The 25,130-nt window shown below is 38.5% G+C and overlaps 1 protein-coding gene and 1 long non-coding RNA gene across 18 annotated transcripts in view; one reads left to right on the top strand and one right to left on the bottom strand.

The window, feature by feature from the left end:
- Positions 1 to 24,330, top strand: part of LOC135293747 (arylsulfatase D-like) — a 30,711-nt gene extending 6,381 nt beyond the window's left edge. For 5 of the 17 annotated variants that reach the window (XM_064408254.1, XM_064408258.1, XM_064408259.1 and 2 more), the window contains 10 exons: positions 4,991 to 5,064; positions 6,007 to 6,147; positions 6,906 to 7,027; positions 7,945 to 8,067; positions 8,903 to 9,326; positions 10,178 to 10,314; positions 12,921 to 13,055; positions 14,492 to 14,654; positions 15,456 to 15,577; positions 18,917 to 24,330. In XM_064408254.1, coding sequence (XP_064264324.1) covers positions 5,012 to 5,064; positions 6,007 to 6,147; positions 6,906 to 7,027; positions 7,945 to 8,067; positions 8,903 to 9,326; positions 10,178 to 10,314; positions 12,921 to 13,055; positions 14,492 to 14,654; positions 15,456 to 15,577; positions 18,917 to 19,275 — 1,779 coding nt within the window. In that variant the 5' untranslated portion in view covers positions 4,991 to 5,011 and the 3' untranslated portion in view covers positions 19,276 to 24,330. Of the gene's footprint in view, positions 1 to 636; positions 786 to 1,371; positions 2,247 to 2,287; positions 3,226 to 3,342; positions 3,819 to 4,990; positions 5,065 to 6,006; positions 6,148 to 6,905; positions 7,028 to 7,944; positions 8,068 to 8,902; positions 9,327 to 10,177; positions 10,315 to 12,920; positions 13,056 to 14,491; positions 14,655 to 15,455; positions 15,578 to 18,916 lie in introns of those variants that run through there. The other 12 variants (XM_064408264.1, XM_064408268.1, XM_064408267.1 and 9 more) reach the window with 10 other exon arrangements.
- On the bottom strand, positions 9,628 to 13,894 carry LOC135293754 (uncharacterized). Its single transcript, XR_010355856.1, has 3 exons — positions 13,455 to 13,894; positions 11,105 to 11,216; positions 9,628 to 9,948 (listed from the first exon to the last, which is right to left on the bottom strand). It is a non-coding gene; the product is annotated as an uncharacterized LOC135293754 (long non-coding RNA).
- Positions 24,331 to 25,130: the final 800 nt, after the last annotated feature.

Below are 25,130 nucleotides of genomic sequence, written 5' to 3'. Positions count from 1 at the left end.
AATGCTGGGATGGGGCTGAAGACATAGGTAAAAGCAGATTTCATAATTTGCTCCTTTTTAAAATTTAAATATGAGACAGGCAGAGGTGGAGAGCATTCCTCTTGTGCCCATCTTGGAAAGAATGCCTGAGTGACTCAAAGGGGCTGTCAGGGACTGCTTATGTTCAAGATCCTTTTAGAGCCCTTCCCTCTGTAGCTCTGCCTAAATGTATTAGTGCTCAGAAAGGATTCATTGTGCCACTATAATTCCCTGCTACTCTTAAGATATATTAGACTGGCAAACAGATTTTATGAAATTTTGTGTGTCATATCAGTATTTATGTTCACTACACTATGTTCACTCACAAAGCTTTTCAAAGGGAGAAGGAGCTAAATGAATGCCAGTGTTTGATTTTAGTACTCAGACATGTGTAAAAAACCAGAAAGAAAACAGCAGTATAAAATACAGAGTGACTAAAAAAAAAGTTTTTGCTGGCAGAGAATTTGAGTGTTTACAGCAGGGAGTAAACAGCAGCGTTCTGTGCTCAGGTGCAGTGAAAAATTGGTTAGGTGAAGAGGAGGAAATGCTGCTTGGCTCAAGCTGCAGAGATAAAAATTATCTCACTTCTCCATTGGTGTTATTCATTACTTTACTTTTTTTGATAGAAAAAGTGTTTGTTTAAAATTTACTTCTGTGGACAATAAGTAATCATGGCTGTTAACTCTGTGTTAGGTCAGCAACATAGTGGTGAGAATGTGAGGTCTTTGCTTCCAGACAGAGTTTTGCTAGCAGGGAAAAATGTGAAGGTGTGGGATTTTTTGGTTTTTTGGATTTTTTTTTTTTCGGGGGGTGGGGGGGTAGGGGCAGTGCAGTTTGTTTCAGTTTGCATTTTTAAGTCATGCCAGCAGCAGTATGGGCCCATCTTCAGTAGTGGCCCATCTTCAGAACGCATGGTGAGAAAGATGTAAATAAGATGTAAAGAAAAGTTTAGTCATAATTTGCATGAAAGCCAGTGAAAGTTAATACTTGTATTATTAATCAATCATTATTAATTAATAAATTATTAATATAATTTAATTGCAATATAATCTATTATCATATTTAATTATAATACAATACATTAATATATAATATTTAATATAACATTTAATGTAATATTAATGTGATGTAATTAATTAATTATTATTATTAATTAATAATTATTGATACTTGTATTATTAATACAAGTAATTGTTAATTACTTGTATTATTGGCAGTTTTCAAAGATCTGCCATTCCCAAAGCATGATGTAATTTTTGATAAATAAAATTTTTTCAAGTCTTTGCACCAGAAGCATCACAAGCTGTTAAGCAGTCATACAAAATAAGTATTACAGTCAAGTAGATGTGAATAACAGTAGCCCAATGTCACAACGTAAAAACAACTGTGCATAATCATAAGTGCAAGGAGGTAAAAAAAAACCAAAACTCTCTCCATCCCTGGTTATCCCCGCCACTAGATTATATGAATCTGATAGTTTTAGCTGCTCTTCATCTTTCTATCTCACCAACTCCTACTGACTTCTCTAGAACACAGGCTTAAATTCAGCAATTGCTGTATTCAAGCAGCACAGAGAACCAAAATGTCAGCAAATAAATAAGGCTACTCCAAGTAATTGCTCAAGACCTTCTGAATTATAAAATGTATTACACCAGAGTTAAGATCTGAAAGAAGGGATGGATAGGAAACACTAGAAATAAACACATTTTCAGCACAGGTATGCCTACCTTTCTAGAAAATGCAATGAAAACAGAAAATCAATGTGACAGAAGAAAAGGAGAACAAGCTAGTCCTTTTATCTCATCTGGAAGGCTGGAAAAGCTGTGTGGGAGAAACAAAACCCTTTGTAGCATATTTTGTTATTATATCATGTCTTCTGAAGCACTGAAATAGAGCAGTGCCAAACTTTATACAAATTTTCTCAGAATTAACCAGATAGGAAATCGAGGAGAGGCAGTAGCCATGCTGTGCTACTATTTAAACAATAAGGACTTTGTACTTTGCCTGGAATTCCTGTAAAACCTGCATAGCTGTTCCCATTTGATGGCTGTTCCAGTTCACTGGCTGTTGCTGGCAGAGATCCCAGTGTGTCCATGCTGGAGAGAGGGGGAAGGGAGAGGAAGAAGAACAGGAGCCAGTTCCTGCCTGCTTTCACCCACACACCTTTTAGAGAATCAGGACTGCTCAGCACATCCAGGAGCAAGAGGGATTTTGGAACTGAGAAGAGGGTTTGTTTTCCATATTGTTAAAAGGGGCTGGCCTTTTTTGTTAGTCCTGATAATCATTTTATTGTGGCTTACTGGCTTACAGAGGGAATTACTGTCTAATGTATTATTGGATTTCTGTAAAAGATTGCTGATTTTTAGAGGCTGCTGTTAGATTCATAAATCACGTTGGGTTTTCTCATTTAATAGCTAAGGAAACTGGACAAGCCCTAGGGCCCAGTAGTGGGTTCATAACAACCTAGTGCTGTCAGAGAGAGTTCTGCTTTCAGAAGGAATCAAGCCCTAACAGAGAAATGTGAATATGCATATTTAAATTGTGGTGGTTTTCTTAGTAAGTGTGGTCATTCTTGTAGTCCTTCAGTAAGAGAAGTGCTCCTAAAATGGCTTGCAGTAAATCAGATGGTGCCACATCCAATGGTATTTAGATCTTTTTAATACCACCAGTGCTCAGTTCAAGTTTATGGTTTTTCTGATGAACTCTACACAAGTTTATGTCTAAACACTGATGTGCCTGCTGTGACCAGCTGGCTGTGATGTAAGAACCTGTGGGGAGAAAGCAGAGCTGTTGTAAGAGCTTGGAAAGCTGAACAACGCCCTGGGAAATCAAGGGGTTTCTTAGATATTCAGATCTGTCTGGTTCTTTTGCTCCACTTCAGCTCAGAGGGGCTGATCCTCAGCTACTTGGTGGACTGAAGATTTTCCCTGTAATAGTTTTGGCTTAATCCTGTACCACAAGCTCCTTAAATGTAATGCTGCCTAACACTGGCTGGGAAGGCAGAGCTCTGCATGTTGTTAATGCACCATGAAGATATTGCCATTGTAGGTGATGACCAGAGCCATCAGTCATCCTTTGTTGTCACAGATTAATGGCTTCAGACACTTGCCTCATCATTGCCCCAGCTCACTGGGCCTCGGGGGAGCTGCATTTAGGCTGTGACAGCACCACTGCACTGCCATCTCAGAAATATTTGAGATCCTAGTAGTAAGTCCTTTGCTTTATATCAATACAGCTTGCTTTTCTGATAGTGGGATGCTGGCATCTGCATTCACAGTAATGTCTTGCTTCAACTAGCCACTGCATTGAGTCAGGGAGCCTTTGCTGCCTTCCCATTAATCTCTGACCCATGCACTGGGCAGGGAGGATGAGCTTTCAGTGCTGCCTTTTGGGATCCTGCCAACAGCAAAGGGAAACATTAACACTGTAGAAAATTCCATACCTAACAGTGATCAAGTTTGTTGGGTTTTTGTTGCTTTGTTGTTTGTTCTTGGAAGTTTTGTTGTTTGTTTGAGGGGTTTATATTTGTTTTGCTGGGGGATTTTTTTTTTGGTGGTGGGGAGGTATGGGGTTTTTTTGTGTTTTTTATTTCCTTTATTGTCTCAGCCACCACCAAACAAGAATCTAGATGTTGCTTGGAAAAATCATCGATGGACCCCAAGTTCTGACTCTTAATGCTGTTTTCCTGGTCAGAATAACAATATCTGCTTTTTTTTTCCTGTCATATCGCTCATCCTCTGAAATGCATAAGGCAGGATTTACTCTGCTCTGGACAACTTAGTATTCCTCAGACATTCCAGGTGAATTCTTGTGTACTAAAAAACAGAAAAAAAGCTCTCAGAAAATGCTGTATTTTTATTTTTGGAGGAAAAAACCCAAGTCTTTCATTAGTCAAGATAGAACTTTTTAGTTCTCTGTGTTTAGAAGTGACTCTGTGTTTACAGACATGTCTTGAGTTGTTATAGAAAGTAAATGTTCCTGTTACTTTCAAGCTGTTCCTTGGTACAGCCAACAACATCTTTGTTCTTGTGCTGTTTTGAAATAGCAAAAAATGTGGAAAAGTAGGGATATTGCATGGGTGGGATAGTTCCAATTTTTTTCTCTCTTCTCAGTGATGGAATGAATGACATCTCTAATTTACCTCAGTGTACTCCCCAAAGCTGAGCACATGCCAGTCCCCACTGGAGCCAGTTTACCATGTACTTCTGCAGGACTATTTGCACAATTCCAGTGCAACATTATCTGCAGATCACTTAGGTCATTCACAAGGAAAAGAAGTACTTTCCCAAGCCGTTCTTTTTTTCAAAGTGACTCTGTTTAAACAAGGAGAAAAAATCACTTCCACTAATAAAATTTACTTCACCAGACAAAAATAAATATTTAACAAACAAAAATATTATTTCTAGATTTTTAATGTCCAGGTTGGCTTCATGGAGTTGGCAAGTAGAAAAACTGGCTTGTTAAATTTACAAATTAAGGTTTGGAGTCCTTTAAGGAAATAATCATAAAGGTATTTATGTTTCTAGTAACTTCTAGTTTCTAGAAGTTTTTAGTAACAATTCAGATAGAAACCCCTTCTTGAATGTACTAGATGGCATCTAAACCAAAGAACAATACAGCCCCTTTCCTAAGAATGATGGTGACAACCCAGGATGGCTTTTATTTGATATATTTTTTGTAGTTTTCCTTAAAGTTCATCTGAGGTTAAGTAAAAAAAGTAAGATAATAGTTTTACCTCATTTGTAAAATGGTGAGAATATTCTTTTCAGTAACACCAACAGTTCTGTGCATGTATGGAGTAATAGGCACCTCTAGCTCTTTTTTTAAGCCATTATCATTTTGCCTTATTTCCAAATTCTCACAAGTCCCCCTGGAGTTAGCAGCAGCTGTAAACAGATCAGACTTTGCAAAACTGCATGCAAAATCAGCAGAACTTCTGGATTCAGATTTCTTTCTTTTCCTTTTTCATCAGAATTTGTATGAGTGACAGACTATGTACCTGTTTCATAAAATGGAAAACTATGAAGTTTACCATGGGAAACAAGGGTAAGAAAGATATTCACTGAGGCTCTTTCCTAGATTTTAGGTGTTGTGCTTCAGAAATCAAGCAGCTAATCTTACATTTTCCCTGCTACCACCACCCCAATAGTACCTAATACAGGTTTGGCTCTATTGGTATTCCAAAATCTATTAGCCTACTTTTTGTATGACATGGAGTTTTAGGAGTGTATAGTGTACAGTATAGTACACTCACTATACATTGATCATATTGTAGTATCTGCCAATGAACTAATGTAGTATCTACTAATGAACTAGCAGGCAGAAGATGTGTTCTAGCACATGTATTTTACTTCAGGTGAGCATCTGTAAGCTTCCAATTGCAAACACTTTGAGCAGCTAAAACGTGAAAAGATATTCTTAGGGTCTCCTAGAAAGATAATCAAGTTTAAGCCTGTTGCTGCACCTTGATTTTGCAGATGGCCCCATGGTTTAAGGAGCACTTTGCAGACACTGTGTGTAGCAGTGGGTGCAGTAAATGTCACAATCAAGCCATTGCCATAATGACAACCACCTTCATTCCAGGATCCTTAACAGGAGCATCCTACAGCTCCATACAGGGGTGCCTTTGGACACTTGTAATTATCCAACCACTCATTCTACTGGGAACATCTGCAGAGATCAATGCAAATGTCAATAAAGAAATTCAGACACAAAATTCCTGTGTGGAATAATAATAATAATAATAATAATAATAATAATAATAATCATCATCATCATCATCATCATCATCCCAGAAAATGATACAAATATTATAAAACTCAAGTAAGGACTTCTGTGCATATTTAGGAGCTCCATCTGCTGGCACTCTTTGGTTGCTGTTTGCACCTATACTCAGTCCCCATAAAACTTTAAGAATAGTAGTTTAAAAACTATTGTAAAACTTACAACTGCTTTTTTGTAATGTTACCTCTTAATTTTTGCTTTTAGGAGATACTTAAACATTTGGCTAATCTTATGCCTGTTTCCAAGAACCTGTGTATCAAATCCTTCCAAACCTAACTTTTTACTGATACTGGCTGATGACCTTGGTATTGGAGATGTGGGTTGCTATGGCAATGATACAATAAGGTATGGAATAAATTATCCCTTCCTAGTGAACTTCATACTGATGATACTTAGCATTAAAATTCATTATTAATTTATTCATTTATCTAGATACACTTCTTTTCAAGCTATGTACAAAATGCATGTTCTACAGTAATTCCTACTGGAGTCATAATTATACAGGCATGCTTGAGAAACTTTCTGGGACTCAGAAATTTGCAAATGTGTCTGTGCACTGTAGTTGTCAGGCATGAGTATAATACATAAATTTCCATAATTCCAGGGTTGAAATATGAAGGCATGAGATTAGAATTTAATATCAATTAACAACTCTAGTTGATTTATTATGAAATGACAGGTCAGTCTTTGAGATGTATTTATCACTAGTGCAGTTATCAATCTGTATATAGATTGATTGAGAGAATGATGTGTCCTTGTCCTAGCCTATTATTTTCTTGGATGTTGTTTGTGAACAGACTCTTGTTCCCTTTGCTGCATGGGATTTGGGTGTGGAACATGCCTGAAATATCTTGTTTCTCCCCCCACCCCCCCGCCCCCTTTTTTTTTTAGTTAATAATAAAAGCACATATACCCATGGAAACCTCATTTCTAAGGAGTCAAGGTATCTCAAAAATACATATAAAACACAGAACCTTTCTAGCTGAGTTCTAGGTAAACAGATTTTTGTAAATTTGATTGTGATACAACAAAAATAGGACGAGCCGTATGCCATGAATTTCTGTGTAATACATTTTCATCAGAGATGGGACTTTTCTCTTTAGGACCCCTAACATTGATGGCCTGGCAAAGGATGGAGTGAGACTTACTCAGCACATTGCTGCAGCAGCTGTCTGTACTCCAAGCAGAGCTGCTTTCCTGACTGGCAGATACCCCATCAGATCAGGTTGGGCCTCTCTCCAATGGTTTGCTGCAGTTAGTCTAGTCAGTGTTGATATTAAAAATCCCCTTAAATAAACCATGTTAATGAACCGTTAATCTTGGGATTTGGAGTCTCAGTAAAAAGGGCAAATGTTAGAGAGGGCTAATGATTTATTTCTATGGGAAAATCCCCATATAAAACACATTATGTGTGGCTAAATGACCACACAGAAATGGACAAAAATCCAAACACTACATAGCACCCAGAGGTGGAAAAAGAAAGAAGAAAATTTTGTGATATTGTGTTTCAGTGGCACTATGTTTATATGAAATGTAATATTTTTAGTATCCTGGGAAACGTTTTCCCAGTGAAATGTGTCAGGCTGTAGAATAGTTCTCAGCAATTGTGACCTAAAACAGATTTACTTCAGCCATGTAAATTTATGACAGAAGAATTCAGCCACTGGAAATATCAGTAATAATCAGTGTAGCTTCTGATGTCATTCTGATTCACTGAAGGAGAAATGTAATAGTGAACTGTACATTTCAGAAGTGTGTTCCCCTGACCCTGTAAGCCTTTTGTTCTAGATCAAACTTATTTGCCTTTTTTTTTTTTTTTTTTTTTGGTTAACATTATATTTTGATAGAACTTTCTTTTGATTTGAAGAAATTGCTTAATATCCAAATGTAGGTGTCTTCCTGCCATTTGTAGACACCCCAGCATAGGTGAGGCATCTGCATTGGACTAACATATGATGACATGGAACTTGGAAAAGACATCATTTTGGCAGTCAAGCAGAATATCTTAGGGCATAGGAAATGGCTTAGAAAAAGGCACTGGGCTTAGGCAACTGGGTCCCATGCAGTAGAAAGCACAATCGGAGAAGACTGGAATTCTGAAGTCTGGCTTGCTTTATTCTAAAGACTATTATTCCCCTCTAGGCATGGCATCCAGTACTCAAAGGCAGGTTCTTTTCTGGAATGCTGGTTCGGGGGGACTCCCACCAAATGAAACTACTTTTGCCAGAATACTCTACCAGCAAGGTTATTCTACAGCACTTGTAGGTATGAACCAAAGTTGTTGCCTTTTCATTTTTTGTTATTCTAATTAGGTTACTTCTGTAAATACATTTTTTGGTCAAAATTTCCAGGATAAGTTAAACTAGATTTTCTTGTATGCATAACTTTCAAAATCAGCAGGGTTTTTAGAACACTGTCCACAAGTCCTATGTGAGTACAGCATATCTGGTAAATCCAAAATGAGGTGTATTACATAAATACACACTGCAAATGGAAGTGAGTTCAAAGGAAAGAATCTTGTTTGCCCAGTATGGATTGCTTTAGGATGAATCAGCAGAGATATTTACTGATGTATTACAACAGAAAAATGTCATCTGCCAGTTGGCACTGAGACTCCACAATGGTCTTAATTATATCGATTTCAGCACAGTGATCTTAATGATATTGACTTCAGCAAGGTTTTTAAAACTGTCTCTCACAACATCCTCATAGGCAAACTCTGGAATTGTGGACTGGATGAGTGGACAGGGAAGTGGGTTGAGAGCTGGCTGAACAGCTGATCCCAGAGTGTTGTAATCAGTGGCACAGGGAAAAGTTGTCACCAGTGGTGTCCCTAAGCACTGAGCCCAGTATTGTTTAACTTATCAATCAATAATAAAGATAATTATGGGACTGAAGTATCTCTCTTATGAGGAAAGGCTGAGGGAGATGGGCTGTTCAGCATTGAGAAGACATGGCTGAGAGGGGATCATCAATGTCTGTCACTGTACTACTGCTCCCTGAGTCTGTCACCAGTTCCTCCCTTGGCTGCACCTTAACGGAGAAATACAGGCAGACACACCCTAATGCAGGATTTAAGATATTTGCTTTTTATTTCCAGGGAAGTGGCATATGGGTGTGAACTGCAAAACCCGCCATGACCACTGCCACCATCCTTTAAATCATGGTTTTGATTATTTTTATGGCATGCCTTTTACCCTTGTCAATGAGTGTCAAGGCACAGATGACCCTGAATTGGCCAAGTCTTTGCAAGATACATATTGGTTTTACACTCAGATGATCATCCTTGCAGTATTTACTCTTGTGATTGGAAAACTTGCCAATTTATTCCCAGTAAAATGGAAAATAATCATCTGTCTGGCTATCTGTGGTCTCCTTCATTTCATCTCCTGGTTCTCCAGCTATGGTTTCACCAAGTACTGGAACTGCATCCTGATGAGAAACCATGATATCACTGAACAACCAATGAACCTACAAAAAACTACTTCTAATGTGCTGAAGGAGGCAATTACATTCATTGAAAGGTAATCAGCAGAGGTGAGGAGCAGGCTGGGGGGGAACAAGCAATACAAAGGGGTCCTGACCAGGCACTGTGCCTTCTGCCAGTAGGAACAGAAAAATGATCTTAGGGTGATGAATGGACTGTCATACAAAGTGTCATATGAAGTTAATGTTTTGCAAACAGGAGATAGTGAGTTTTAGTTTTGTGGGTTTTGTTTATTTTTTTTTTCTCAAATGTATTCTTCATTTATTATCAATAACCTCAATTGGAATTGAAAAAAATGCTAAGCCTTTAAAAGTATTTGTGTGTTAAATCTGAGCATATCCATATTTCTGTCAGGATTTAGGGGTTGTGTGTTTGTTTTCTAAAGGAAATGTGAGGTGGAATAAATTCCTTCTCTAAAACTTCAAGCATAGCTAATCTCAGGTTCCTAGGATATTACCTGGCTTGATGTTGAAGCAATACAGTTCCACTGTGGGTGATATCTGCCCCTTCCATGAGGACACCTCAGGTCCTCATGACGCACATCCATGTTTAAGTTTAGGCAAGTGAGTCCTCCTCTCCTTGCTTTCAGGAATGTGTCAGTCGTTTGGCTATGACCTCTTCTTGTTGTTTATTTAATGTTTTGCATGTATAATTTGGAACTGGAAAAAGAAAGGACCCATTACTTTTTTGGTCTTAAAACATCTTTGAGGGGTATGTTTTAATCCACTCTGCTTCCCAAAACCTCAAAGCCAAAATGATATCAAAGTAAAAATTGTTTGGATCTCAACAATATAAATATAAATTGAGAGAGTAACTGCAATACCACTGTTATATTTTGGGTTGAGTGACAGTTTGAAGAGAAATGACTATTGTTTTCTTTTATTTCAGAAACAAGCATAGACCATTTCTTCTCTTTGTTTCCCTTTTACATGTTCACACCCCTCTCATTACCACAGAGAAGTTTCAGGGAAGAAGCAGGCATGGCCTGTATGGAGATAATGTAGAGGAGATGGACTGGATGGTGGGTAAGTGCTGGTCTTGAAGAAAATTCTTCATTAACTTGGATGTGGAAAAATTAAAAGGGTCATCACTAAACTCCCTTTTGACATATGTAAAACACAGTGCACTCACCTTGGTTACCTAGTTGGTTTCAGAGATTACCATACCACAACCGTACAATGCATCTTTTTTATTTTCTTAATATGAAAGCTTAAACTTTCCTTGTAAGGATTTGTTCATTATCTTTTTTTAAATTACATGCTTCTACACTGAAGTGTTAAATGCAGTCAAATAATCAAATGTGTCCGTGATCATGTTGTTAATCAAAATGTATGCTATTTCTCCAGCTCTGGTCTTAGAAGATGTAAATAGTCACTGCTGAATAATACATTATATGATGATTGTTTTCTGTGCTTATACATTTTGATTTAAAAAAAAGTCAGAACCTCTCCTAGCCAAAAGTTAGAAAGATATGGAGTTTCACTTAATAAATTGTGTGAAGTCAGTGATGACTCACTTAGCTCGTAGTCTAGGCTCTTGATTACCAATCAGGTTAAACTTCTGATTGGTTAATTTGGTTTAAAAACCTAACTTTTATTTCGTTTTTTTTCTTTTCAATGAGAGAGAGATAGCTAGTTTCTATGTTGTCAAAAATAAAGGCTCTATTAACAAACTGCCTCCTGTCAAGGCCATGATGCAATCCTTTTTCATTTAATTTCCTTTTTTTCATTCAATTTCCTTTTTTTCATTCAATTCCTTTTCATTTAAACTCATTTTCCCCCAGTAATCATGTCAAAATCGTAATTTGAGAGGAACCTGATTGCTTTCAATGGACAGGCTGAAAACTCCTGCAAGATCTAGTTGAACCAGAGGACTCAGCCATGCTCCTCTTTCCTCTTTTGGCATCAGCCACCTTCAAACATAGGCTCTGTAAGCAGAGATGGATGGCAGAAGTCAAGATATAAAGAACATGTTGTTGAAACAGGGTAGCAGCTAGTGAGGACAAAACTTTCCAGAGTTGGATAGCTCTCGATTTGGGGTCTAATTCAAAACATACCTAGACTCAATCTAAACATTTTTTGTGTTTGGTGAGGTCAATAACTAGTTTCACAAAGGAGAGACAGGAAAGGAAAAGAGATTGAGCAGAAGTGGTGATCACTGGCTTGTGCTTTCTTCTTGTGCAGTTCAGCTTTTGCTGCTGCTTTTGTAGGTATGGAAGCTGTTCTTGGCAAAGGTATTTGATAAGGAAGATGATGACAACAATTAATTGAAGATAAATCACATTCTATGTAAACATTTGATGAGGTCAGTACAGAAAACATGCCTTATGAAGTTAGGTTTGAATTACAGTCTATGAAGTTTTTATTGCTGACATCAGGAGATTATTTTGTTCGATAGTATGCAGCCTGGTCTCAGACTCCTTGTTCAGTTCCTGGTGATACACAGCAGTTTTCTGTGGTTAATAATCAGAGCAGCCCTATTATTTAAGCTTTTCAAGATATTTGAGGCTACATAGTGAAGATAATTCTTGATGCAGAATCTACAGAACAAAGGTGACAGAGTATTTTGAGTAGCTTGAATAAAAGTATCACTCATTTATTTTCCAATTTTTTTTAAATATTTTTATAGACCAGAAACAAATGTTTAAACACTCATTGGCTTTCTGTAGGGCTCTTATAATTTCAAAGAATCATAGAATATGCTGGGTTGGAAGGGGCTATACAGGATCATCAAAGTCCAACCCCTGCCCTTGTGCAGGATACCCCAGGAATGACAGCGTGTGCCTGAGAATATTGTCCAAAAGTTCCTTGAACTTTGTCAGGCTGGTGCTGTGGCCATTTTGCTGCAGAGCTTGTTCCAGTGCCCAACCACTCTCTGACTGGAAAGCTTTTTCATGATATCTTACCTAAACCTCCACAAACACAGCTTTGTGTTGTTTGCTCAGGTCCTGTTACTAGTCCTGAGAGTGAAGAGATCAGTGTCTGTCCCTACGTTACCCCTTCATAAGGATGTTGACAACTGCAAAGAGGTCTCCCTTCAGTCTTCTCTTCTCCTGGCTGAACAGACCAAGTGACCTCAGCCATTCCTTATAAGGCTTCCCCTCAAGGCCCTTCATCATCCTCAGGGCCCTCCTTTGGATGCTCTCTAAAGGCTTTATATGTTTCTTACACTGTGGCACCCAAAACTGTCCCCTGCACTCGAGGTGAGGCTTCCCCTTCTCAGAGCAGAGCAGGACAATCCCCTCCCTGGCCATGCTGTGCCTGATGTCCCCCAGGACACCCTAGGATGGCTGTCCTGGCTGTCAGGACACTGCTGACTCATGTTCAACTTGCCATAGACCAGGGCCCCCAGGTTCCTTTCTACAGTGTTGCTTTCCAGCATCTCTTTCCCCAGTGTACACACATATCAAGGATTGCCTTCTCTCAGCTGCAGAATCCTGCACTTTCACTTGTTAAACTTCACATGGCTGGTGATTGCCCTTCTCTCTCATTTGTCAAAGTCTCTTTGTGTTGAATCTGGTAGTTCATAACAAAACTCATTCAGACAAATGGAAAGACTCAGTCTTCACTGAATGTGGAGTCAAGACCTAGAAAATCTGACTGCATCTGCTGATGTTTTTCTTTGTTTATAGGCAAGCTTGTGGATGTAATTGACAAAGAGGACTTGAAGAATACCACATTCATTTATTTTGCATCTGATCATGGAGGATTCTTAGAGGCTCACAGAGGAAATTCTCAATTGGGTGGATGGAATGGGATATATAAAGGTAAAATTTTAGTAGTTTGTACATGCAGACTTCCTTTTTTAAAAAAAAGGGTGATAGAAAAAATATACCCAAACATACTACATTTAATAAACTATATGATGGGATTATAATCTTGGGTTGTAGGGCTGAAACAAAGTCAGGGCACCTGCTATTTATAGGGCTGGGGCTGAATAGAGGGGCAGGACCACTTCACTCAGTTTGCTGGCAATGCTCTTCCTAATGCACACCAGGATACCCATGCTCTTCTTGGCCCCAAGGGCACACTGCTGGCTCAGGGAGCACTTGCTGTTCACCAGGACACCCAGATCCTTCTATGCAGAGCTGCTTTCCAGCAGGTCAGCCCCAGCCTGTAATGGGGCATGGGGTTATTCTTCCCAAGGTACAGGACCTTGCATTTACCTGTGTTGAATTTCAAAAGGCTCCTCTCTACTGATTATCTATGTCAACACTGGCAGATATCCTGGTGCCTATTTTTCTTACTATAGTTCTCCAGTTTCTCACCCATCCTATATAAGTTTCTTCTAGAGTCCCTATGACTGGCTTGCAACACAGGACAAAAGCTCTATGGAAATGAAGATCTATGGTATCTCTTGTATGTGCTTCCTCCAGATTACTAAGCCTTGAAAAGCCACTGTGACATCTTGGGCAGCTTGGCACTTACTGTATAATGAAGACTGAAAGCTGCCACAAGTCATAAGTTTCCCTACAGAAGAAGAGTCACGTGCACGTTGACCTCTCTCAGCATCACAATGCACATTGTCTAGTACTAAGTTACTTGATGAGCCACACAAGCAATGTTTGATACAGCTGGGATCCACCCACACACAGTCCTAAATGTAAAATTAGTCTTTCATTCTTGATATAGAGATTCCATGCTAGTAACAGATGCAAAAAGGCCAAGAGGCTCACTTGAATAGCTTACAAACTAATCTAAGGAATTCACTTCCACTAGCTGAACACAAGTGTATTAGTGACAAGAGAGTCCAGAGGGGAAATTGAAATGTGTCTGGGGAGTTCAGGATGAGAGGACAATGATGAAATCATGCCTGCTTAGAGAGAAGATACAATATCAATTTAGATATCAATAATAGAAAGACTTTACTATTTATGTCCACATACAGCAGAACAGGGGATATCCCAGTGAGACAAACTGACAAAATTAAAAAATACAGTTTAATTAATAAATAGCTGTGAAACTCACTCTTGCTATTGAGAACTGTATATTAAAAACAAGCAGATAAATAAGACACACATACAAATAATGAGAAGAGCCACTGCTTAATGACAGTCTACTGTTTTCCAGGATTTAGTATGTTTTCATTAAAGGTGCATGAAATACCCTAAAAGTTTTAAAACATTTTTCTGTACCTGCACAATAAACATCTGGTATCTTCTATTCTTTTATCTTTTTGATACTTCTCCCCTTTCTATAACAGGTGGAAAAGGAATGGGAGGCTGGGAAGGAGGAATCCGTGTCCCAGGTATAGTTAGATGGCCGGGAGTGTTGCCTGCGGGGACAGTTATCGATGAACCTACAAGCCTCATGGACATTTATCCTACAGTAGTTCAACTGGCTGGAGGAGCAGTGCCTCAGGACAGGTATAGAGGTGGCTTCACAAATCTTATTGCTTCTCTTTCTTTTTTCAGACAGAAACTGACTGTGTCGTGCATCCTAACAGCCACACATTAAATTCTCTTTGTTTCTAAACCAGGCAATTCTCTAGGTTTTTTTTTCTGCACAGCTTTCCTCATCTTGTCTGCATATGTGAAAAACACAAAGAAAAAAACCTGTATGTTTTATCAAGGATCATTTAGATGACTCAGTTCTCCTATCACTGAAAAGCAACTTGGTTGATTTGTGACATTAGATGACTGAAAAAGACAGACTTCTCTAAAGGACATGTGAAAGTGTGGGTGGCTAAGCCATTTCAGCAAAAATCGTAGAAGTACTGGTAGATTGTAACTAAACACAGTGACAACCCAGATTGTAGCTGAATTGCTAGGCAGTTCAGTAAGTGGCTTCTTTTTTTTTTAAATTATTTTTACAAAGCCTGGAGCTCAACAGAGCTGTCAGCTCTTTACATTTCAGGTGGCAAAATTAAAACCTGTGAACCATGCCTTCACTATTGTTATCACTTCTAGGAAAATTATAGTAATGGTGTCTGATGTCCCCAGCAGGATGTGTGAACTAGCTGTACATGCAAAACTTCTAGCTGCTAATTATTGGTCTCCACACACTCATCCAATTAAAAATCTCAGGGCTCATTAGCTGAACAGTACCTTGGTTTAGTGATGACACTTGAAACCTTAACGCTGCACACACGGACTGAGTACTGCTCATGCTTCAGCTGCAGACTTAAAATTCTGAAGCTGTCTGGTGACTCTGGTCCTCTCCATCAGGGTCATGGATGGGCACACCTTGCTGCCCTTGCTGCAGGGGACAGAGCAGCACTCCAGGCACGAGTTCCTGTTCCACTACTGCGGTGTGTTCCTGCATGCAGTGCGCTGGCACCAGAAGGACAGTGAGTATAAACAGCCCCCTCCTGCAGGCCAGAAATGATGTAATGTCCTCTAGCTTCCAATAGAATATAATGTAAAAATGTACATATACACGTTTATACACATATATATGTATGGAATACGTTCATGGTCTCAAACTCTCAGTTCTTCTGCAAGGCCTCGTTGTTTGTTGTCCTGCCTCACGTGAGATGAAGGGGTTTGCTTCCTGGGAAGTAGAGCTTCAAGAATGTCTCGCTATTCTTAGAGATCTCTCTTTGTTTCTCTGTAATACCATTTTTTGTGAACACAGAATGTTTCTGGGCAGAGAAATCTGTGTCTGACTGCCCCAATTCCTGGATAATATTCCTGTTGGAAGAGTCACTTCCTTAGTGAGAGGCTAAATTCATACTCCAATCAAATGGGACATTTGAAGAATTGCTTTTCAGGTTCTCCTGATGTTTTCCTTGCCTAAATTACATTGCTTGTTCTTCTAAACTATATAAGTTCTACTTAAATAGCTATATCTGCATACAGGATGCAGATGCAAGGTGGATTTTGTAGCATTTCATGTTTCTATGAAGCCATGTGCAGATCTTATGCATGCCTTTCTACAATTCTTCCCATTGAACTGTTTATGGCAAGGGGCCTGAAAACAATGCCATGTTCTGCATATAAAACACCAGCTAATCAAATATATGGCTCAGCTTTCAGCCAGGCCAAAAATTTTGATTTTTTTGCTGCAACTGCAGTTTCTTCTGATTGGGCTGACAGACCAGGCTGTTTTAGTTCATTTACAAGTATGTCATACTCACATTACTTATTTATTATTTGTTAACATCTGTCTCTTGATCGGCCTAGATACAAATCCATTGTGTCTCGATGTCACCCAGGCAGGATCTATCCTTTAAAGCCTTCACTGAAGCCAGAAGAATGCTTTGTTTCTATGTTAAAGAGTCCTTTCCTTTACCTCTGCAGCATAAGTCTTATTAGTGACAGTCCATTTCTTTCTGATCGTTAAACTGATTGTTACAAGATGGGTTTGAGACATGTTTGGATTGAAGCAGCAGGTTTCCTTTCCCTTGGATATATTAAATTTACGTGCTGTCCTAACATGCACATGCACCCTTCAGATTCTCTCAGAGCTACTTCAGTAGCAAATTGTATATCCCTCTTTGCCTCTTGGAGATGAGTGAAACCCCCACTGCTTTTATCAGCACTGATTTTTACTATCTTTTTTTTTCTTTTATCCTTCTGTAACCCAGCTGTCTACTCAGCTCACCACTGCAGGTTAATTAGAATCAGCCTCTCTCTATCCTTCTAAGTGAACTAACAAGGACTTGTCTGTCTCCCACTCTGCAACTCAATTAATTATTTGCAGCTATGAAAAGTGACTGTTAAAATTTAGCAGAATCAGAACAGTTCTCCCCAGACACTCTACACTCACTACCATACAGTGTATATATTATAAAGAATTCAGCTCAATTATTTATGGAAAAGAATGACTACTTAGTTCAGTTTTTCTGATCACTAATTTCTATGTACATCTAGGTAAGTCCATATGTCCATCTCATATAATAAATGGCTATTTTACTGGTATCATAACAGCACTCCAACTAGAGCTAGATACTCAGAAAAAATGCACGTCCCAGGGAGTGCTTGTTTAACTCTTTGTAAGAAATATCTATGCTGCCTGACCAACAGACATAAGAAGCAAATTCCATGTTCTGGGCACCTTGATATCACAGAGAATACTTGCACTTCTGTCAAAAAACAAACATTCTTTTGGTAACAAGACAGGGACAAGCTTGAAGGTGCAGTGGACATCCAGCCAGCACCAAAGCAAATACTCAAACAGATGTAAGGAGAATCTGTCTGCCCTCATAAGCTCTCAGAAAGTTGAAATATTTCATCTTTATTTCCAAATCCATGATATTCTGATCTGGAAAGGACCCATAAGGATGATCAAGTCCCACTCTTAAGGAAATTACTCATCCAGGGACTGAACCCACAACCTTGGCAGTATCACCACCATGCTCTAACCCTTTTTCTTTCAGAAGACATTTTTTATCCTTTATTTCACAATTTCAGAAATGGAGATATCTGAAATTTATCTTCATTTTCTTACACCTAAACATTTCAGAACCATTGAGACAGTATCCCTCCATAAAAGTGCAGAAGCAGGATGTGGAAACTGTGTGGTGAAAATAAAGAAACACAGTGCCAGCCAGCAACTGGATATTTTAATTTAAGATGTTACCTTAGATATTACCTTATTTGCTCCTCTTCACCTTTTAAGAAGTTTTAAAATTCTATTTATTCACAAAATATTGTTCTAGGGTAGTGACAAAAAGAGAGACTGATGAATAAATCTGCAGGCTGCAGACATAAAGAAGGCTCTAGACACAAGAAAAGAAAGGAAGAAAAGTTCAGCTGACTCCATTGAACCAAAAAGAAAATTCCATGTAGGGACAATGCAGTTGTCAGCTCTTTAATGCTTTGAGCACAGAAGTGACTGCAAGTGTTGAATGTCCCCTTTCTTCTTGTCTCTTTTTTCAGACATAGTGTCTAATTGCTGTCTTCTTGCTGGGCACATCCTTGCCTCTGAGTTCAGTGTAGTGCTTTCTAAATGTGAGGTAAAGAATAGGAGAAAAAGGAGAATGGAGGAAAAAGTAAAATATCCTGATGTAATGTAATGTAAGTGCTAGTAATGTACTAGGACTACATTCATCTGTATTCCTAGTAATTTACCACTTTTTCACCACAAGTTACAAACCTGTGCTTATCCCAGGTGGTCAGAACAAGGGCTTTATGAAATACAAGCTCTAAAGTTGTGATCTATTTGCCTTCTTCATGTTAACTTAAAAACTAGACTCCAGATTTTAAAAGCCTGCACTTACCACCCTTTTTGGAAGTGTGCTGGAACATGAGCAGAGAAATAAACTGTGGTCAATTTCTGCCTAAATATACTTCTTCACTCAGATGTACAGTGCCAGAAGAAGAACCACCTATCAATATATACACCTAGAAACTGGGGACTACATTCTCCATTTTCCCACCTCCAAGAGGCACAAAAATTTTTAAAGGGGACCAAGAAAGTGGCAGACTCCATCTGTACTGAAACTATTGGGCTAACCATCCATATAGTGCAGACAGTACCCAGAGCCAAGGGGTACCCATGAGTCACAAAAACCATTTGAATCCCTGGCAGCTTCCACAGCACCTTTTCCCTGTATGCAACAACCATGATATAAGCTTTCCCTTGGAACAACAAAGCAGATCACTTAAACATGAACCAACCTTTCAGGGACCACCCCCAGCTCCTAATGACATTAAGCTGTTCAAATGTGCTTCTCCTGTGACAGGTGGCACCGTATGGAAAGCTCATTATGCTACTCCAGTATTTCAGCCAGAAGCCTCTGGGGCCTGTTTCAGAAGAGGAATTTGTCCATGTTTCGGGGATGGTGTAACCCATCATGACCCTCCACTGCTGTTCAACCTCTCACAAGATCCATCTGAGGCAAATGCTCTCTCAGCTGACACTGAGCCCTTGTTTGACACTGTGGTGAGGAGAATGAGAAGAGCAGTGGAAGAGCACGGCAAGACTCTGACCCCAGTCCCACAACAGCTGTCTCCTTACAATAATATATGGAAGCCATGGCTGCAGCCATGCTGTGGCACATTCCCGTTCTGTTGGTGTCATGAAGAAAATAGCAAAGCATAGTCTAATACCAAAGTACAGTTAGCTTTAAAGAAATTGATAATTTTTCACATTCACATGACTACAGTCATAAAGAGATTAAAGATTAAATTATACTGGGATAACAAAAAGGGACATTAGTGACTGTTTTTTTTCTACCTTTTCTCTTATCCATGGTAATTAATTAAGGCTGTGGTAAAAAAAATAAATAAAAATTAGGGGTCATCTGTATAATCTATCCCTCAAGTGAATAATTCAGGATTAAATACCAAATAAATGAATCAAAGTTTATTTTCTTACTGACTTACAATTCAAGCAAATTATGACAGATAAAAAAGCAAATTTTCAATAGCAATTGTCTGTATATGAAATATGCTTGTTGAGAGAATAGGACTGAGCCCAAGAGAGTATCCCTATTCAGGCCATATGTTTTAATGAAAAGTAACCATTTGCACAAAAATGAAATGATTATGAAAATGAAAAAAATAATTAAATGTAAAATTGCACATTTAATTTGGAAAGATACCAAAATGCATTGGCCTCTCAGAAATAAACACCTATTAAATTAGAGAAATTTTTTGCCTCATTATCTGTACATTGATTTGTCTGTCATGAAAGATTTCCTGGGGAAAACTGAACTGACAAGGATGTTTTAAAAATTAGATAGGTAAAGTTAGCATCTCAAGAGCAGTAGCAAACTACCTAGCTATTCTGAAATGTTAAACCACAACAATTCTTACTGATATGTGTTTTACATGTAGTTAGGTCATCTCACTTGTAAGAACTCCTGGCTGCCTTAAGAAGATTGCAAAATTTGGGATCTATCTGTGAGACCACTTCATAAGCCTGCATGTCCTACTTGAGTGACAATGCCTCTGATTTCATAGGAATGCCATTATGCCTCCTGAAAAATATTCTTTGTTTAGTGAAAAAACACTATGTTTTCAGTAGGAGGGGTTAAAAAAAATCACCTCACAGTATCATCACAGGTCATCTTCCCCAAGCCAAACAAGTCTCAGTACTCTGTACAGTCATTAGGGAAAAGGAGGGTATTAAAATACCTAATCCTCTCTTGCTGCCCTTAGGTTAAATAAATTAATCTCTCAAGATATAATCCTAACCATGCTCTTGCAGGGATTTTGTGTCAAAACAGATTTTCAAATGGACGTTCATGTATTTTTTCCTCCCCTAAAAAAGTAGATTGTGGGCAAGAGACTCAGATTCAAAGTCTTCCTGAACACTTTATATTCAAGCCCTATTATACAGGTAATGTCACCCACACTTTAAAAAGTATCACAGGATGGTAAGAGCAGCAGAGCAGGTACTGTGGGTGATGTGTTTCCTTAAAGCTTGATGTCTTGAGGAGCCACACCTCTGCAGCTTTATTCAGGACCAAGGTTGCCTGTGTGTATTTTTTTGCCTTTTAGAAGCAGGAAGAGACAAGAAAGTCCATAGCTGCCACAGCAGATCCCTTTCACCAGCTTTGGGACAGAAGAGAGTGTGTGCCTGGATTATATGCACCCTGTGCAGTGTTTCAGGAAACCTCCTGACTTACACCTTAGTGTGCTAGGTCAGGGGTGTGGTGAGTCACTGCTGTTTAAACAGCGCAGGTTGTGACCATGATGCAGCACCAAATGCAAGTCTCTAAATAGCTGACCAGGCAGTTCTCCAGGTTATTTTCCATTTCACCTTTTCTCTAAAAGGTCACCAAGAAAGTCATGTGGAAAACATTCCACATAAATCATAGGCCATGTATGAACATGAACTGATTGGATGCCTCAATGACACACTTAATAGAAGTATCCAAAAATACGTTTGTTCTCACTTTTTGATGGTGTTTAAATCTGCACCAACATTGCTACACACTTGTCAGATTTGACACTTCTCTGTGGCTGACAGGAACTGAAACCAGAGCAGCTGCATTTCACTGGATTCATGCAGGGAGAAAAGAGCACAAAAAGACTACACATTTTAAAGTCAGTTTGGCTGATTCAGAGATGGAGGACGAATCCTACTGCTCAGTGGGGAACAAAGCCAAAGCCAGTCAGTTCAGTAACATCTACATTATCAGTTAAGTACAAGGATAAGTTTTTTTCTCAGTTCACTTCACTGGCTTCCCCACTTACCCACTCGAATCATTAGGTTAAGTATCAGGAGAAAGTTTTTCACACAGAAGGTGGTTGAGCACTGGAACAGGTTCCCCATGCAAGTGGTCACAGCACGAAGCCTGTCTGAGTTCAAACAGCACTGGGACAATGCTCTCAGGTCCATGATGTGACTCTTGGCATGTCCTACATAGGGCCAAGGGGTGGAACCTGTGATCCTGCTGGGTCCTTTCCAACTCAGCATGTTCTGTGACTTACACACAAGAACATGCCCAGTCCCACACTAGGCTATGATGAGAGCACTTACCAAGGGGTGGGATGGTGTTCAAGCACCCACTCAGCATGCAAGCATAAATCCAAACTTTAGGAAGCCAGACTGGGAAGGCCAGCACATCAGCAAGACCCAGAACTCCATCTCTAAACACAGTGTGAAAAAAATCACCCTGTATAAATGTAAACATTAAGCATTGGTCTAACACTCCATTCCTCTGAAAATTAAATTTGCTGAACTGTATGTCCAAGTACATAATCTTGCTATCACGTAGATATCCATGTTGCCTTTCTGACATCTAAACAGATAACTTTATCTTGGCTGGCATCTGTGGAAAACCAGAGGCACTTTCAGGCAGGAGGAGGAGAAATTAGGGCTGGCAGCATAGAGAACCTGCTTTTGTCAACTGTTAGGAGACCTCAGCTTGGCACAGGGAAAAGTGCTTTTCCCACACAGAGAGGAAGAGGGCAGACAATGCCCACAGAGGATCTGCAGGCAAGAAGGTGAGCAAAGTCATAGGAAATTGCTGAATTGGATGTACATCACTTCAAAAAACAGAGTGGACAGGAGAGAAAACTATTTTCACGCCCAAGTTCCTTTCATTGTCTAAAGCTAAACGTATCTTAAAATGTACACATTTTGAGGAGACAGTGGTAAACAGGAAAAGGAGGTTAATTATTTTACATGTTTCATGCAGATCCTAGCAATGGATTGGTTGCAAATCTTTTTGTCTGTATACACTTTTAACAAGGACATGTAAGCTCTGCAGAAGCTGTTCTTCTGATCTTCTGGCAGATGTATATTCTCTGTAAAGCAGATGAACCCAACATCACACTCGAGTTGTCCTCATGAATCCTTTCACATAAAATGCACTTATAGGCAAAAACTCTGTCACAAAACCTTCTTGAATAACACTGTAAGAAAGAAACTCTTAATTCTGTTCTGTAGGTTTCCATGAAAAATAATCTATAATGATATTTTTCAAATATATTAATATAAGAATAAAGCCTAAATTGTATGCTCTCTCTTTTCTTTTCTCATGGTTTCTCCCTTTGTAGCAAGGACAACATAAAATGGCCTCTTAGGAAAACCTGAGACAACTGGCCAATCTCCAAGCCATTGTTAGCCATACAAGAATTTTAGACCTACACATGGTTTAATATAGACACCATAGAGAGGGAAGTATTACTCTGTAACAAATGAAGTTTGTTTTACTGAAAGAGCTGTGGTTGTACTGTGTAAATATTTGATATTCATGTTGTATGAAGCTGACTTCCACTCTACTCGTTTGATCATTATTAAATGGCATTTGGAATTGTTGCATTAGGCTGACTCAACAGAGTAATTGTCAAGTCTCACAGGAGTGAGACAACAAGCTTCTAAGAAGCCTCACTTCACCATGTTTAAATATTAGACACATTGCTTTGCTCCCTGATGGGACTCAAGGGAGTGCCAGCACACAGATCACAAGATCCCATCTTCTAAGGATGCAAAATAGTTGTGTAACAAACTGAGAAAAGCAATTTGAGCTCAAAATTTATCCAGCTTGAAATTCCCTCTGAGTACATTTGAGAGGCATTTACAAAAATGACCAAGGAGTAACAAAAAACCTTTTGCTCATTACAGATTTTAGGTTAATATACACATATACAGGCATAGATATAGTGTTGAACTCAATATGACACTGAAAGATTTTTGTAGGATGTTTTGATTGTAGTGTTACATCTAATCAACTCCATTAGAAATACTCAGATTTATTCAAAACATTTTTTCTTATTGAATACTACTACCATACTACTACATTACTAAAATTTTTTGAATGCCAGAAAAGAAATGGCAACTCCCCATGTTGAGATAAAAGGGGTTTCTAGAGGATCCAAACAATCCTGGCTTGCTCTGCCATTTCTCTAAAAGCTGTAAGTAAAAGGTTTGGAAACAGAAAGAATTTATGGAGGTTTGAAAAGAAAAGAAAAAGCCTCCAAACTAAACAAAAAAAAGCAGGTACTCATCCATGACATGCAATTAGTTCTGTTCCAAGTACATAATCCTATGAGAAGGCTCTGAAAATCTTATTGCTCTAAAATAAACAAATTATCTGTTTTATATTTATCATTATTCAGAATGATGCACAGTGCCATAAAATTGAACAAACACTTTTCCAAGGCAGTTAAATGTTATGCCATCATGTAAAGTATTAAAATAATCACAACTAAGAGACTGGCTGTCTTGGAATTTTAGAGTTTTTATACCTCCAGTTTGTTGAAGTTGAAAGGGTTCTGGAAACAGACAGTAAAATTAAAAAGAAAAGTTCTTGCAACTGTATTTTTTTCCCTTATTAATATAACTCTCAGCTTTCTAGCAATTATTATTTAGAAGTTTAAGTCAATTATATATGACTGTATTTTTTTTTGCTACCTTTGCTATAATTATGGTATGCTGTTATTACAAACCAAAAGTTTATACGAGGATGCATAATATAACTTGAGTGTCACAGCTTTTAATTTTTAGCACAAAAGAAACTATTTATGAGCCACCCAGCTTAGGGTGAACAGAATTTTAGCTGAAACATATTGCAACCAATATGCTGACAATGCAGACTACTTCAGTGAGCAGTCTTAACTGACGTGTATTTTTGGGGGCTCTTAAAAAATTTACTACCACAGATTTAATCTCATATATTGGGTTGATAAAAACCAACCAACCAACCAACCAACCAAAAAAAACCCAAGCCAACCAAAATTCATACCACAGAAATAAAATCCCAAAATAATAAAATGAAAACTGGGGGAAAACTGGAATGTGAAATTTGAATTAATGAGATATGAATTAAGAAAGCAGATCCATTTTATGTTATGGTCAAAGTCATAGGAGTCAAAACAGTTTAGATTAGGAAAACAACAGAATCAGATCCATTAAGGAATAAATAGACATACTGCAGACTTACTGGTGAAAACAGAACTGTTTATAGGAGCACACAAAAGTATCACGCACCTGCTACTAACCCAGCCTCCCATTCATGGATAGAAAAATCAAGGTAAAGAAAACCAAACAAAACAAGCATTTTTTCAGGTACCAGCTTTAGAAAAAAACATTGCTGTGAGCTGACTGACATGGAGAGACAAAGAAAACCTTTTTCCCAAGAACAACCCAGATGGAAATGTCCTCACAAAACTCTAGACAGTAAATAAAATTATATTTCAAGAACACAAATCTCCTTTTCCTGTAAGCTAGGAAAGTTCATTAACGTACATGTCTAAAATTTTCAAGAATTTTCCTTGTGGCACACCCACTATCTCCTTCTTATTCATGAAGAGCACTCAACAAAATTGTTGTATGGCAAATAAAAGCTTGAATAACTCCAAGCACATGACAGAAGAATTAGCATGCTTTGTTTTAAACACAAGTTGTCCTCTCTAAATATAAAATTAACCCCACAACAGTAAGTCATATTCTGGCCATGTTTAAAGATTAATAGTGCCACCAAAAAGCTTACATTTCTTAAC

The sequence above is a fragment of the Passer domesticus genome, chromosome 2 (genome assembly GCF_036417665.1).
Source record: "Passer domesticus isolate bPasDom1 chromosome 2, bPasDom1.hap1, whole genome shotgun sequence".
Classification (NCBI taxonomy): Eukaryota; Metazoa; Chordata; class Aves; order Passeriformes; family Passeridae; genus Passer; species Passer domesticus.
Note: the sequence above shows the minus strand (reverse complement) of the source record. Positions and strands in the feature narration are given on the sequence as shown.